We start from the raw sequence: 16195 nt of genomic DNA on the forward strand, positions 1-16195 counted from the left end.
GCCTCCGCGAAAGTTTTTGAGTTTCTATGTCTGGATTTTGGTGGTGTAGACGTAGTGAGACTATGTGAGGAGTGTGGTGTGGTGCAAAGATTTACCTTCTCCTCATGACTGTCAGGTTCAGTCTTGGTTGGGGAGAGCTTTACCTCCAGTTTGGCTAGATAAGTGCATCTCTCACAGGTTGCAGTGTTGGGTGGTAGGAGGAGAGGGTTGTCTGTGTACATGAGGCAATTTCTACATTGCCTCAAGATGCCCAGATTCATCAGATAGGGCAGAACACTGGGAGCTGACCCTTGGACATGCCTGAACAAAAACTATTTTCCTCTAGATAAGTGAGGAAAGAGAGTACAATAACTGTTTTTCTTAACGCCAGTGAGAAAAGTAAGTACAAAAACTGTTTTCCTCTAGGTAATGAGGAAGATTGAGTGCTATAGTAATTAGTAGCTTATTTAGTGCTTACAAGTTCTGAACAAGTGGTGAGCATGAATAAGCAAATTTAAATGCTAACACTAAGAATCTGTATCTGCACTAGACGAGTTACAGGACAGAAACAAGTGCAAATGCAGGCTTTCAAATCAGAAAGTTGAGAGAGATGGAAGATTGCCCAAATGGCCAATAACTACAAATTCTGGACCAGAACCACTCCTTATATGTGGTAGACAGGTTACCTAATGCTTACCACTCCCACTGATAAGCTAGAAGGCTTCCCTCCGACACAGAAAAGCTTGGGGGGCTCGGAAGCCTACAAACAGTCCTGGATACAGCAAATCTGCATCTGGAACAGTAGTTACAGGAAAGGTAGGAAACAGGCTTAAAGTTTTTTTTTTTTTTTTTTTTTACAGAAAAGTGGCAAAAACAGTAGTAAAAACAATTCACATGCAGTGCAAGCTAGCACGCTTGAGTATGTAGCAATATTAGATCACACACAGTTTGAAAAATGCAATTAAATTAAAAAGGACTAAAAGCAAGTGCAGAAAGGGTTTATTAGGTAGAATGCGGTAAAGAGATTGGACTGGGGGAGTGTCCTAGATCAAATCTACAGTGGGGTGGGCACTGCAAAAGCCACCAAATTTAAATACAAACCAAAAACAAGGAGAGGGGGGTGGGGAAGACAGTTTCAGCAGAGATCTGAGCAACCACTAATATAGTACAACTATTAAGCCAAAAAAATAACTCCGCTCTGTATATTTGCAGATCAGTCTCTCAGAACAGTGAGACAAAAGATATCTAAGCAACAATTAAACTCAATAATAAAGAAAAATATACTCAGCTCTGTATATTTGCAGTTAGTCTTGTAAGACAGTCTCAGAACACAGGTTCAAATTTAAATGCAGGCTAGAAGAGAGGATAACAGATAAGATCTGTATATATATATATATATATATATATATATATAAAAATATATATATATATATATATATAAATATATATATATATATATATATATATATATATATATATATATATATATATATATATCTATAAATAAATAAACACACATACATGCATGCACAAACACAGATACAGTGGATATAAAAAGTGTACACACCCCTGTTAAAATGCCAGGTTTGTGTGATATAAAAAATGAGGCCACAATCAATCATTTCAAATAATTTTTTCCCACCTTTAATGTGACTTATAACCTGCACAATTCAACTGAAAAACAAAGAAATCTGTTAGGGAAAAATATAAAAAAATAAAAAACGTACAATAAGCTGGTTGCATAAATGTGTACACCCTTAAGCTACTACTTTGTTGAAGCACCCTTTGATTTAATTACACCACTCAGTCTTCTTGGGTACACACCTGCCCTCAATTACAGAGACTCTGATTAACCCCAAATAAAGTTCAGCTGTCCTAGTAGGAATTTCCTGACAATTACTCAGTTGCCTGCTACAGCAAAAGTCATTGTTTGCAGAGAGCTTACAAAGCATCAAAGGGATCTCATTGTTGAAAGGTATCACTCAGAGGGGTACAAAAAGATGTCCACAACACTGGACATGCCATGGAACACAGTGAAGACGGGTAATCAAAAAGTGGAGAAAATAGGAGACAACAGTGACATTGCAAAGAACTGGACGCCCCTCCAAAACTGATGAAAAGACCAGAGAAAAACTGGTCAGCGAGGCTGCCAAGAGACCTAGAGCAACACTAAAGGAGCTGCAGGAATTTCTGGAAAGTACTGGTTGTGTACTACATGTGATGATCTCCCATATTCTCCATATGTCTGGACTATGGGGTAGGGTTGCAAGACGGAAGCTTTTTCTTACAGAGAAAAACATCCAGGCCCAGCTAAAATTTGCTAAACAATACATCGAGTCTCCCAAAAGCATGTGGAAAAATGTGTTATGGTCTGAGACCAACGAACATTTTGGCCACAATTCCAAAAGGTACGCTTGGTGCAAAAAAAGTACAGTTGTGTACACTTACCATAAATGTAGATGTTCGAGTGTATTCACTGTTGCAGTCATCACCTGTGGGTTATCCCTGCTGTGGTAGCCCTCGGCCGGCCCAAACAGCAGAGCCAATGTTTTTCTGCATCAGCTGTTGTCTCTTGTAGACTGATGTGAGGTCGTCAGTGCTATAAACAAAGTTAGCTGACGCCATTACATCAGTTTTTCTTGCCCTAACCACACAGAAGCCTCAGGAAATAAGACACAGAAGACTGACAACCACCCCAAGAAGCTGATGTCTCCCAAAAGAAAGATGATAAAAGGAGGGAGGGAAACCATGACTGCAACAGTGAATACACTCAAACATCTACATTTATGTTAAGTGTACACAACTGTACTATGTTCATGTTTCACTGTTGCAGTCATCACCTGTGGGAAGATTTCCAAAGTTGAAGAGATCTAGGCAGAGGTAAGGAGGCCCTGCAGTACTGCAGATGCAAACCCTTCCCTAGCCTTAGAGAAAAAAAAACAGGATGATGATGATGCTTTGTGAAGGTATGGACAGAGGTCCAGGTGGCAGCTTCCAAGATGTCCCTGGTGGGGACTCCTCTGAGGAATGCTGTGGAAGTGGAGGCTGCCCAAGTGGAATGGGTGCGAACAGACTTGGGGAGAGTTTCCCATGAAATCTGTAGCAGAAATGGATACAGTGTGAGATCCATTTACAGATATAGTCTGCTTAGAGATGGGCTTCCCCTCTGCCCCTAAAGGCAAAACTGACAAGAAGTTGGTTTGTTTTTCTGAAGGGTTTAGTACGGTCCAGGTAGAATCTGAGCGGTCTGTGCATGCCCAGGGAGTGCAGAATTCCTTCCCCCTTGTTTTGAGGGTTGGGGTATAAGGTAGGCAGATGAATGGCCTGGTTGAGAGTCACATTTGGTATCACCTTGGACATAAGGAGGGGTTTAGTCTTAAGGGACAACCTGTCTGCATGGAAAATGATGAAGAGCTCAATGGCCATCAGTGCCTGCTAGCAGAAGTGATGGCCAGCAAAAAAACAGTCTTTCAAGAGAGGAATTTCAGTTCTGCTGAGGCAGCAGATTCAAAGGGGTGTAGGGTCAGTTTTTCCAGAACAAAATTTAAGGTCCCAGGCTGGTGTGGGAGGCCTAATGTTTGATTAAGCAATTCTTAAGAGGGGCTTCTAAGGGTGGAGAGAACAAAGGCTGGTCTGTGTTAAACTGAGCAGAAATGACTGAAGCATGAATCTTAAACGAAGAAAAGGAGAGACCACTATTCAGCAACTCCACTAGATATTTACAGGATGAGGGGGAGAGCAGGGTAGGGATGAACTAGCCCCTCTGGTCTGGCACCAGGAGCAGAATATTTTCCATTTTCCTGCATAAGATCTTCTGGCCTCTGTGAGAATGTCCACAGCCTGTTTGCTTAGCAAGGGCCCTTCCCTTACTTTGGGAGTATCAGCCATGCTGACAGCTTGAGAGTCTGCAAGTCTGGGTGCAGCATTTCCTTCCTTGCTGGAGTCAAGATGTTTGGGATCTGTGGAAGCTGCCACGGCAGATGAGATGTGAAGTTGCGCAGCAGGAGGTACCAATGTTGCCCGGGTCAATCTGGAGCAATGAGGATGGCCTTGGGCCCCTCCTCCCTTATCTTGAGGAGTACCTTGGGAACAAGAGGAAGAGTGAGGAAGGCATACACAAAGAGGGAGTTTCAAGGGAAGGTAAAGGCACCCAACCCCTTCCATGCTAGGTGGTGAAATTTCCTGGTGCAAAATTTCTTTAGCTGATGGTTGAGGTGTGAAGCAAATAGGTCTACCTCTGGGTTTCCCCACACTTGAGTGACTCTGTGGAATATTTTTCTGTGGAGCTACCATTTGCGGGGGTCCACAATTTGTCTGCTTAAGTGGTCTGCCAGGGTGTTGATTCCTGGGAGGTATTGGGCTATCAGGTGTAATCCCCATGGATGAGGTAGTCAGTCAGAGGTTCATGGCTAGCCTGCACATGGGGTAAGATAGAGTCCCTCCCGGTTTGTTGATTTATCACATTATGTGGTGTTTTCTGTTTGGAAAAGGAGAACCCCTGGCCTGAGAGGAAGCTGGAAGGATGTTAGAGCCTTCTGTACTGCAAGCATTTCCTTCTGGTTGGTGTGCAAGGGAATGTGTTGGGCATCCCAAAGGCTCTGGGTGCACCTGCCCCATAGGTGTGCGCCCCATGTGACTTCTGAAGCATTGGTGGTGAGGGTCTGGTCTATTGGGTGGTGGATGAAGGGGAGACCCTGGTCCTTGGCACATGCCTCTGCCCACCAGAGCAACTCTGCCCTTATACATGGGATCAGAGGGTGGGAGGTCTCCAGAGGTTGAGAATGCTGGCACCAAAGGTTCCTTAGGTACCACTGAAGTTTCCTCATGTGCAGTCTGCCAGAAGGATGCAAGAAACTATGTATCACAAGGCTTGCAATAACTTCTTTGCTGTGAGTTGACTTTGGGGCGCCAGCTGAGTAAAGTAGAGAGATACATTTCTGCTTCTCTAGAGTTAGGAAGGCCATTTGGGATGCTGTGTTAAGCAGAGCTCCCAGACAGATGATACTCCTGGAGAGAATCTGCTTTGATTTCCTCTCGTTAATGGTGAACCCAAGGAAGTGAGAAGGGTTTTGACAAAGACCAAGTCCTGCAGGAGCTTTTCTTTGCTCTCTGCTTGGATGAGGCTGTCGTCCAGATAGGGATACATTTGAATGTTTTTCTGTCTGCAGAACACTACGGCCGGGACCAGGTATTTGGTGAAAACCCTGGGAGCAGTAGGTAAGCCAAAGGAAAGAGCAGAGAATTGAAAGTGCTATGAGCCTGCTCTGAAACGTAGGTATTTCCTGCAGGACTCCCTTATGGAGATATGGGAGGTAAGCATCTTTTAGGTCCAGGGTCACTAAACAGGCATTTTCTATCAGCATAGGCAGCAGCTGCTATTAGCATCTTGAATTTGGGGACCACCAAGGAGGTGTTCAGAATGGATAGACCCAGGATGGGGGCATCAAGTGCCCTCCTTTCTGGGAACAAGGAGTAGCCTGGAATAGAAGCCTTTGCCTAGCTGATCTGTGGGAATAGGTTCTACTGCTCCCTGGGATATGAGGGTTTGGACTTGTTTTAATCCCTCTGCTCACTGATTTGGAGGAAAGTCTGGATACCCTTTGGGGATTGTGAGTTTGCAGAAATTGAATTTGTATCCCTGAAAAATTATCTTTAAGACCCACTGGTCCTTGGTTACAGACGGCCAATTTTCTTTGCAGAGGGACAGCCTTCCTCCGAGCTTTTGGGTGAAAGGAGGAAAGAGTCAGAGTTTTTGCCATAAAGGGGCGGCTTAGAAGTCCCTGCCTTAGAGGCGGATGTGGTCCACTGTTTAGTTCTCTGTTGTCCCTGCTGTAGGGACCTGGGTGGCCTGTCCCTGCGGGGCTTAGCTTGCCCCAGTCTGCTAGGGGTAGGAAAGGACCAGTAGTTAGAGGGAAAAGTTCCTGCTGAATCTAGGACTTTGAACTTGAAAGAAATATTTTACTGTTTGCATAGATTTTGCTTTGTCTTCCATTTTCTTAAGGACCTCTTTTGCTTTTTCCCCAAACAAGCGGTCTTTGTCCAAAGGTGCATCAATTAACTTAGACTTGACAATCAGGTAGAGGTTGTTCCTTCTACCATGCATGTCTCTGAATGACCGATCCAAACACTGCTGCCGTGCTAGAGGCTTCTAGTGCATCATATCCACAGTGTAGAGTGCCTAGCCACTTGACAAGAGGAGTGCAATAAATCTGCTACCTCCTTAGAATTGGCACAGTCAGGAAAAGTAGAAATCTTTTGCATTAACAGTTCCAAAATGGGCTGTTTAGCTCTGATGGCCAACGCTGCAGAGGTGTATACCTTTTTTCCCCATCTATCCAGAGTTCTGGCCACTTTATTGGAAGGAGTAGGGTTCTTTGCTGAACTCGCCCTGGCTCCTTTGGTGCCCTGTGTAATGACCTCCGGGTCTGCAGCAGGATTTCTGTACAGGAATTAGTGGGTGTCTGGTACCCTGTAATACCAGTCAGGCTTACTGGGAGCAGGAGGAAGGGCATCCGGGGCTAAACTGGATTCAAGGAAAACATCATCCACTACATCTAAAACAAGGGGGAATGGCAGGAGATCTGTGTTGAGGAAGGTCTGAGGGAAGTCCTGAGATTCCCACTGAAAATGCTCCCTGAGAGTATGGAGGGATTCCCCAAAGGAAATATCTTCTGGTGGGTAGGCAGAAGGGATGGATTCCTCTGCATCTGAATCCTCATAAGCAGTAAGAAGTTGCTGATCCTCCTTCCAAGTCTGAATAATCTGATTCCTCAGAATCCTGCTCTGTCAATAATTCTGGAGAATTAAGTCTTTAGGCCTGACTGCCCCTGATAAGGGAAATAAGATCTTCAACCATCTTAAGCATCTGGGCCTGGAGGAAGATGGTGGCTAGAGGAAGATTTCCTAGGGGTGGCCTGGCTTCTAGGCCTAACAGAAGACATTGGTCTGAGATTGGTGGTAGTCGGGTGTGAAGCTGTCGGCTTCTGACTGGAATCGGTAGTGCAATAGACATCCATGGACGCCAGTACCTGCCTAGCAGCTCCGGACTGAACAGAGGCAGAGACAGCAAAGTCTATGAAGACTAAGATTTCTGTGGTATACTGGACTCCAAAAGGGTCTCGGTAGAGCCCTGCATGGAAATCGCATCGGGTATCAGGGGCTGCGAAAGCACCTCACTGAATTCTGGAGTACTGATGACCTGCTTAGTGGAAGAGTCGTCGGAAGGCTTGGTTTTGTGAGGTCTGTCTCTATCCTTATCCTTACGCTGTTTTGGAGGTTCTGCTGATGGTTGGCTAACCAATGCCATATGAAGAGACTGAGGACGAAAATGGCTATCAACAAAAAAATAGTTCTCGTGTTAAAGAGGGCAGAGAACAGACAGCTGGCTACGTTGTGGTCTGGGCCTAAACAAGTAACGCAGTAAGAATGGAATTCTTGGTGTGGGATTTGCTTTCCAAAGGTGATACAATTAACTTTTTTGGACATCGGTTAGTGCAAGAAAGAGAGGTCCCCAATGGGGTACTTAGCTTTAGACGTTTTCAGCTGTGATCTGAACTCTGGTAGTGAGACCAGCACACTTGCTAACTGCTTCTGTTATGGGCTCCATGGCAAGAAAGACAGATGTAATGGCATCAGTTGCCTTGCTTTATAGATCTGACGACCTGACATCAGTCTACAGGCAACAGCAGCAGATGCAGAAAAACACTGACTCTGGTATACGGGCCAACCAAGAGCTACCACAGCAGGGATAACCCACAGGTGATGACTGCAACAGTGAAACATGAAGAATATCAACACTTCACATCGCCAAAAAACACCATGTCCACAATGAAGCATTGTGGTGGCAGTATCATGCTTTGGGGTTGCTTTTCTTCAGCTGGAACTGAGGCTCTATAGTCAAGATGAAGGGGAATTATGAACAGTTCCAAATACCAGTCACTTTTGGCCCAAAACCTTCAGGCATCTGCTAGAAAGCTGAAGATGAAGATGAATTTCACCTTTCAACATGACAATGACCCTCAAGCATACATCTAAATCAGCAAAAGAATGGTTTCACCAGAAGAAAATTAAAGTTTTGGAATGGCCCAGCCAGAGCCCAGACCTAAATCCAATAGAAAATCTGTGGGGTGACCTGAAGAGGGCTGTTATACAAGAGATGCCCTCGCAATCAGACAGATTTGGAGGGGTTTTGCAAGGAAGAGTGGGCAAATACTGCCAAGTCAATATGTGACATGCTGATGGGACTCCTACCCAAGAAGGCTGAATGCTGTAATTAAATCAAAAGGTGCTTCAATAAAGTATTAGTTTAAGGGTGTGCACACTTATGCAACCAGCTTATTGTACGTTTATTTATTTATTTATTTTTTACACATTTTTACCCCTAACAGATTTGTTTTTCAACTGAATTGTACAGGTTATAGGTGACATTAAAGGTGGGAAAAGTTTTGAAATGATTTATTGTGGTCTCATTTCTTATATCACAAAAACCTGGCATATTAACGGGGGTGTACACTTTTTATATCCACTGTATATACCATACAGGTAAATATGTAGGTGTTATATTAATACCTCACAAAAAATAGTGAGACGCACTAAACGTTTACTTGAAGGAAAGTAGTGCATGGACTAGTAATTTTGGTCTTAACTTAGTTACAAGTGTCATATTTTGGGCCTAAACCTAACCGGACCCCCTTGGTGGGTGTGTCATGTGCTAAAGACCTAGTGATCACTACTGACATCAAGAATGTCACAGAACAAGCATGCTTGATTAAAGCTATAATATTCGTGACAAGACTGCATATGGCATCATGAGATTAAATACATTTTAATACCAGACCCCCCCCCACCCAAAAAAAAACAAAAAACAAAAATCTTTTCTATGCACTGTGCTCTTACCTTTGCAGAGAAATGAACATACTGGCAGAATTCCCAGCTTCCAAATAGTTACAATGAGAAAATGAACGTTAAACACATTTAGCTTCCTTTTCAGACTGAGCAAATATGTACTTAGTAAGGCTGAATCTAACGTTGAAACATCTGTAACCTAAGAATGTAAAAATAACTTGTATGACAATAGGGTGAGTTTTGACAAAATTCTCTCTGTGCAGTTCAATCTGTGACAGTGTTACAGAATCACATGCCTGCATGTGTAAGGTTAAATCAAGAGTCTAAAGGTCATACAAACAAAACCAAATTAGTAACTACAAGAAAAACCTAGCCAAGCTAGAGTTTTCACTATGTGATACCTTAAACCTGCTAAAATAGAGACTGACCTCTCAAGGACATCAATAGTTTCAGCTATATGACTTCTGAATGTCCATGACTTTTTACATCTTTATGAAAACATTTAGACCAAATAAAGCCAAACCCATTAGCTGTGGACATGCATGTTTCGGCCTCATGATCTTGTCAGCACAGCACAAGTAGACTGTGTGGCTATACTCTAGAAACACAGGGTCTTTAATACCAAGCGAATGTCCATAACCATTAAGAGGTCTACAAAATAAGATACAAGTTTAAAAACATTACTTGATGGAAGGGCTGATAACATATTTTATTGCTGGAAGGATGGAGTCTGCATCCCTGGACAATTTTTAACCTGAATGCAGGAAATAGTAATCTGTTTAACAAAGAAGGTAGCAACTCAAGCTCGAGACAGATGACAAGATTTTAAAACATAACTGCTACAAGGTTTCAAGTATCCTTACATTTGAGTACTGTTCAGTATCTCTAACAGTTCTGGAGACCAACCTGTACTTGAAGCAGCAGCTTTATCTCCTCAAAGAGAGCTTCATTCTTCACATTCTGCTCCTTTTCCAACAAGGACCAGACCAACAGTGCAGATTCCAGTGGTGTTATCTTCTTATCAGTCTCAAACTGGCAATCTGAAAAGCAATAAAAAAGGGGAGGGGGTATGTAAACTGATCAGGGTACTACTCCATTTTAGAGGATTTTCATCTTCAGGTCTAAAAGTTAAACGCTACCACAAACAGCTGGTAACTTACCCTGCTTGTTAAATGACCCTTTTCCAGAGGGATTGGACTATTGTCTGTTTTTGTTTTTCTCCTATATAAATCACTTAAGGCATGCAGGCATTTAACATTTGCTTGATTTTCAAAAATGTGACAAAGGCTCTATTATAAATAGTCTTTCTTACTTGGAAATTGCTGCAGTGTGGTTTCTGTCACTGCTAGCCTATACCATAGCTTTCCAATGCTGTGGACTGCTTGGCTTCTCAATCTCATAGCTTATTTTGCCTTTTTATTCTCACATACTTTTTTTATTATAGTTAAGAAAACCCTCACATATATATATATATATATATATATATATATATATATGTGTGTGTCTGCGCACATGTATAAATTACACAGAAACTGTTTTAATCCTGAAATCACAATGACAGTATATGATTTTACATATGTTGCTCTGAAGACAACAGATAATGAGCTGAAAACACAACTGCAGTTATCAGATTTGTAGTCTATCAATTTCAGATAACCATTCTGGCCTGAATTTGAATTTTATTAAATCCATCGATATCTCTGTATTGTTTGAATATAACCTTATAAAATGCGGAGGACAACACACTTGGGTGATTTCCTTTACACACCAACAGTGCACAGCTTTGCAGAACTTAATGACAGCAAAGTCTCAACGTGCAGGTCTGTCAGAACAAGCAACATTGCAAAGTTGGTATAACATTTAAAATGATAGACACCACTTACAAGAACAGGACATTTCTTTTTCGTTCTGTTTTCATGAGAAAATAGCACTGATATGATACAGATGTGTTTTACAAGTATATTTATTTTTCAAGCAGACAAGAAGTTACTGGTACACCTATCAAAGCATCTCCACAGTTCTACATTGTGAAAGGTCCTGGCAACTTTCTTAGAATGTCTCATAACTCTATTTGCTGAATGCACTTAGCATTGTGTACTCGTCCTTATATCGGGCACCACCAGCTATCTTTGTGTAATGCACCTCACCGAGCATACGACTCTCATGGAGTAGAGAGTTGCAGTCATAAGTCTAAGTACACACAGATTCCATTTCAAGGAATATTACAAGACTTACTTCGGACATGATAGATTATATACTACTCCTGCTGAAAAAGTGCACAATACAACATGCCTGTCACTGTGATAGGACTACTTATGCCTATATAAAAATAGTATATAAAAGCTGTGCTTACCATAACAATATAGATCTGTGTTAGTTGCTTCCTTCCTCTTCTGTGCATTATTGAATCCATCTTGGATACAATGCCAGTCTTCTTCACAGACTTTCATCTCCAGAGCTCAGCCTCCTCTACCCATAATGCCTTGCTTCCCCCATTTTCTTCAGATAGAGTGCACTCCTCACATAATTCTAAAACTTGAAGGGCAGACATGCTAGGAGCACATGGCCGGATACAGAAGGAGGATCCCAGCAGCCCAGGTCGCTCACTCACCTAGGATATAAATCCCGCAAGGAGGGGACTAGGAGAGAGGAATGGTTAAAGCAGACAGACAGCATGCATCTATTGTTATGGCAAGTACATCATTTTTGTATCTTATGTTATGTTTGCCGTCCAACTTCAGTGTGTGCGACAGAGTACCCAGCCATGTATCACCCCAGGAAGGCATTAGGAGAGAACATTTCACACAATGATGGAACAAAGGAAGCCCTGGATCTTGACTGATCATCAACTTGTAATGTGGCACAAAAGTATGAGAACTAACCCAAACAGCAGCTGCACAAACAACAGAAGCTCTGGAGAAAAAAGTAGTGGAAGTCACCACCACCCTGGCAGAATGACCTTTAGGTTTTACAGACATGGACTTTCCCCTTCAAATTATATACAAAAGAAATGCAATTTGATAGCCATATGAATAAGGTTGGTTTCAAAACAGGAATGCCCAGCCCGGTCTTGGAGACCAAGACAAAAAGCTGTTCAGCTTCTTCTAAAGGCCTTGGTTTATTGCAACAAATATTCCCCCTTATTACTGAAGCCTAGAAAAAAAATATGTGTAAGTGAATAAACTGGTTAAAGGTAGATTCAGACACTGCTTTTGGCAAAAAGGAGGACTCTATCCTAAAGGTAACCCTGTCCTTATGAAAAATCTAATAAGGTGGAATATAGGACAGAGCATGCAGCTCAGACTCGCATCACCAATTTAACAACCACAAGAAAGAGGTTTTTCCAAGATAACTTCAAAGGTATGGAAGGTGAAGACTAAAAAGGAATAGCTGCTAAAACTTGCAGCAGGAAAGACAAATCCCATGGAGGAATGGGATCTTGCACTGGAGGAAATAAGAAAGCACCCCTACAAAAAAAAGACCTCAGAAATCCAAGAGCCCCTATGGGAGAATTATCGCCATCAAGTTTGGAAATTAGAAAATTAGAAATAGCAGCAACTTAAACCTTAATGGTAGAACAGCTCAAACCCAATTGGAATATATTAGCTAGGAAATCAAAAATACCCTTCAGAGGAGCAGAGAAAGGATCTATACCGCTTAGCAGAAGCCCACAGCACAAAGCGTTTCCATTTGCTAGTATACATTTTTCATACAGAATATTTATGGAGAGAGAATAAAATATCAATAATTGGTGTCACAGAAAGAACGAAGGGCCACCCAGCAACAACAAAATGCAACTCTGACCATCATCCGATCTGAGCCTGGCAACTGTAATGGATCAACACCAGAATGGGATTAAGCACGCAGGGTGGGTGCCAAAAGAGGCCACAGAAAGGAGAACCAGACCTGTTGGGGCCAGTACATGGGAATAAGAATCATAATCATTCTGCAATGGACGGCTTTCTGAAGGAGCTTTATGGATGGATGACGCGAGTACACGAATTAGCACTAAGGAGCCCCAGGGGCTAAGCATATGCAAGACTGTCCCTTGGTGCCCATCACCCAAGGGAAATCGGGGAGTAAAAGCTGATGCACTTTGTGCTGCTCCATGTGGCTAAACATCACAGCAAGGGGTGCCTCAGAACTGAAAACGGGAGCTGCTACTTCTGGATTCATGGACCACTTGTGAGAAAGGAGATATCCCTGCTTAAACTGTGCACGGAGATGCTAGTCTTCTCCAGGATGTGCAATGGAATCTGAAGCAGCTTAGATGAGATAACTCACTGTTACATCCTCATGGCTTCTCAACAAAGAGCATAAGCTGAGTTCCCCTGCTTGTTCAGGTACCACAATACCTAAATATTGTCCATCTCGGCTGAGATCACACCCTTGGGGAAGAAGTCCTGGAAGGCCTGCAATCCTGTGGATGAGGGTAAGACAGTCCCACGCAGCCTATCTGGACTGCGCCAAGGCCTTTGACATCATCCCCCACTCTGGAATCAGATAGACTTACTAAGTTGGGCATTAATCCCTACGTCACCCGATGGGTTGCCAACTGGCTTACTGACAGAACCCACACTGTAAAAGTAACCGACTCCAAATCTAGCCCCAGACAAGTGGAGTACCTCAGGGTTCAGGCCTGGGACCTCTCTTGTTTGGCATCTACTTCTCCGAAGTACAGGCCAACACTAAGGGACTCTGGCTAACAAAGTTCACAGATGACTGCAAACTGGGAGCCATTATTTAAAAAGTATCAACATCATTTGGGGATTTAAAGGGCCTTACAGAAACAGATGACTGGTGCCAGAGCCATGGGCTCAAGCTCAATGCCAAGAAATGTATAGTTATCCCCTTTGGGAAACAACATGTACCCGTGAATTACCACATAGGTGGCAGTACACTAAACACCGAAAGTGTGATGAGACTTGGGGACACAGGTGGACAGTGGTCTCACCTTAGACAACCACATCGCCACAACAGTCAGGAAATCCTATGTGGCACACCTCATCACCAAGGGCTTTTCATACAGAAAAAAGGAGGTCATTGCCCCACTGTACTCATCCCTCATTAGACCCATTATAGAATACAATGCCCCATTTGGTATGTACCTCTCAAGACATCTGCAACAACTGGAAAGGCCGCAGAAATAACTCATTAAAAGAATCACAGGCCTAAAGCAGATGCCCTATGCTGAGCGCCTTAAACTCCAGCTATACTTTGTCGCATATCGTCTGCTCCGAGGCTCTCTCTGCTTAAAATAAAAGGCTGTGTCAAACCCAGAGCTGTTGGACATGCTACACGTAAAGAAATCCCAATCCCTCAGAGCCACACGCTCCACGGATCTAAACCTTGTCATCACAATAAACATGCTGGAGGGATAGGTTCCTGACCCAGAGACTCCCCAGACTCTGGAACAGACTGCCCATACATGTCAAGCGCCTCTTTGGACCTCTTCAAAAGGAACCTTGACATTGGACAGGAGAAAGTAAATTCAACCCGGGGATCATGTCAGTCGCCCTGCTAGACAGGGGTCCAGGGAAGTAAATACTGTGGGAAGAAATAGTCAGGGAATTGTTATGGCTAGGCTTGTAGACCCTATGGCCGATAACCTAGTACCAACCTATGAACCTAGAGAACTGCTCTCATTTTCAAGACACTGATGTAAAGATTGGCCTCTACTGTAAATAGTGTTCTTGAACAGTCTTCCCCTTGAAATCCCACCACCACACCAAAAGGGAGGCATCCAAAGTTACTGGGGCAGGAGATTGGAAAAAAAAAATGAAGGGCCACCAGGTGGTGATGAGAAGTGACTAATCCGAGCCCAACATCTGTTTGTAATGGACAAAAGGAAAATTCATGGGATACATTACATTTGACTTGTGAGCTGCAAAGTCCACTGCAGTACCCTAATATGGTACCTCACCAAAGGCACCAGGAAAACTGATGTTGCCGTGGGTATGACGAGCCACAAGATCAAGGAGGCCAGATATTTATGAGACTGAAGCAGGTGACAAACCTCCACTCAAAGAGAGTGTTTTAATCTGTGAATTGGAAGTTTTGCTGTCTGAGACACAGTATACAAATGGCAACCTATGCACTCCAAAAACTGAACTGTAACGTAGAATTTTCTTAGCTCGCTAGGATGCCAAAGGACAGGCACAAATGGAGTAAGGAGTCCCGAACTTTGACCAATGATGCTGTCATGGAGATGGTCAATCATCCAGGTACTGAAAAACCTGGAAGCCCAGCAGCCTTAGCCAGGCTGCCACCACTGTCCATGCACTTGGTGAACATCGGCGGGGTTGTGGTGAGACCAAAGGGCAGCATGTGGAAGTGGTAGCAATAAGGTCCATACAAAAGTGCAGAAACTTCCTGGAGTGTCTTGCAATCTTGATAAGATGCCAGCCATCCTTTAGATCTATGCAGTAAATTCAGTCATCCTTCCTCAAAAGTAGATGACCACCCAGAATTTAGTTTCCTTGACATGAGTCAGCCTGCTCAGATCTAAAAATAGTCTCAAGTACTTGCTCTTTTTTCGCATCAAAACGAACCTGGAATAGACCCTCTCTTTGGTCTGGTGGGACCTCTTGGCTAGCTTGATATGTCAGCAACTGACTCAGTTTCCGTTATCTTTTCTCTTACTGGGTAAAATGTCTTCAGACCTTCCTGCTTACATCTGAAAAAATAAAAATGGAATTTTATAACCTCTGGATATGGCCATCAAAACCCATGCATCTGAGGTGATGGCCTCCTCAGTTTTTGGAGAGATAGAGCCAAGTGACCAATGACTTCTTCCAGAGTAGGGCAGCCAAGCACCCTTTCAAGTATAATGAAAAGGACTGCCAGAAAAAGCTCCACTGAATGCTTCATTCTGCAGATTGCCTCGCACCACAGGTAATCTGCAGAGGTAATGTCCATTCTGGTTGTCCCCCTGCCATGACGGGTCCCTTCACCAGGAGCATCTTGAAGACTGCTGCGACTTGCCCAAAAGAGAGGCGCTTGTTCCTCCTCTGCTTCCTGGAGAAAGGCTGCTGAGGGATGGTCAAGTGCACTCCACTGGCAGACAGCATCTTTCCATTCTGTTCACTACTAGTTAACATTTCTTTGACCTTTCGCATAAACAAGGTGGAAATTTCAGAAGCTCGATTGACAGAGGACAAAGCAGTCCACAAATTTGCATAACTGCATCCAGACACGGTGGTGTACGGCAAAGCCAGTGCTGGCTTCATAAGGCATACCATCAGCTGCATTGGACTGCAAGTGCATATACACATTAATGATCAGCTACATGGTTGACAATTCAATTGGGCTTCCAGAGTCTTCTGCATCCCTGGGTTGGGAAAAAAAAAAAAAAACCCCAATGTGCCAAAAC

General features: G+C 43.3%; 1 protein-coding gene across 6 annotated transcripts in view; it reads right to left on the bottom strand.

Moving 5' to 3' along the window:
• The window catches only part of TERF1 (telomeric repeat binding factor 1), a 965901-nt gene that overhangs the window by 729638 nt on the left and 220068 nt on the right, over positions 1-16195 (bottom strand). For all 6 annotated transcript variants that reach the window (XM_044067234.1, XM_044067236.1, XM_044067233.1 and 3 more), the window contains exon 3: positions 9730-9863. In XM_044067234.1, the coding sequence (XP_043923169.1) occupies positions 9730-9863 (134 nt within the window). The remainder of the gene's footprint in view (positions 1-9729; positions 9864-16195) is intronic.

This window comes from Protopterus annectens, chromosome 3.part1 (assembly GCF_019279795.1).
Source record: "Protopterus annectens isolate FY-2018-M chromosome 3.part1, PAN1.0, whole genome shotgun sequence".
NCBI lineage: Eukaryota > Metazoa > Chordata > Ceratodontiformes > Protopteridae > Protopterus > Protopterus annectens.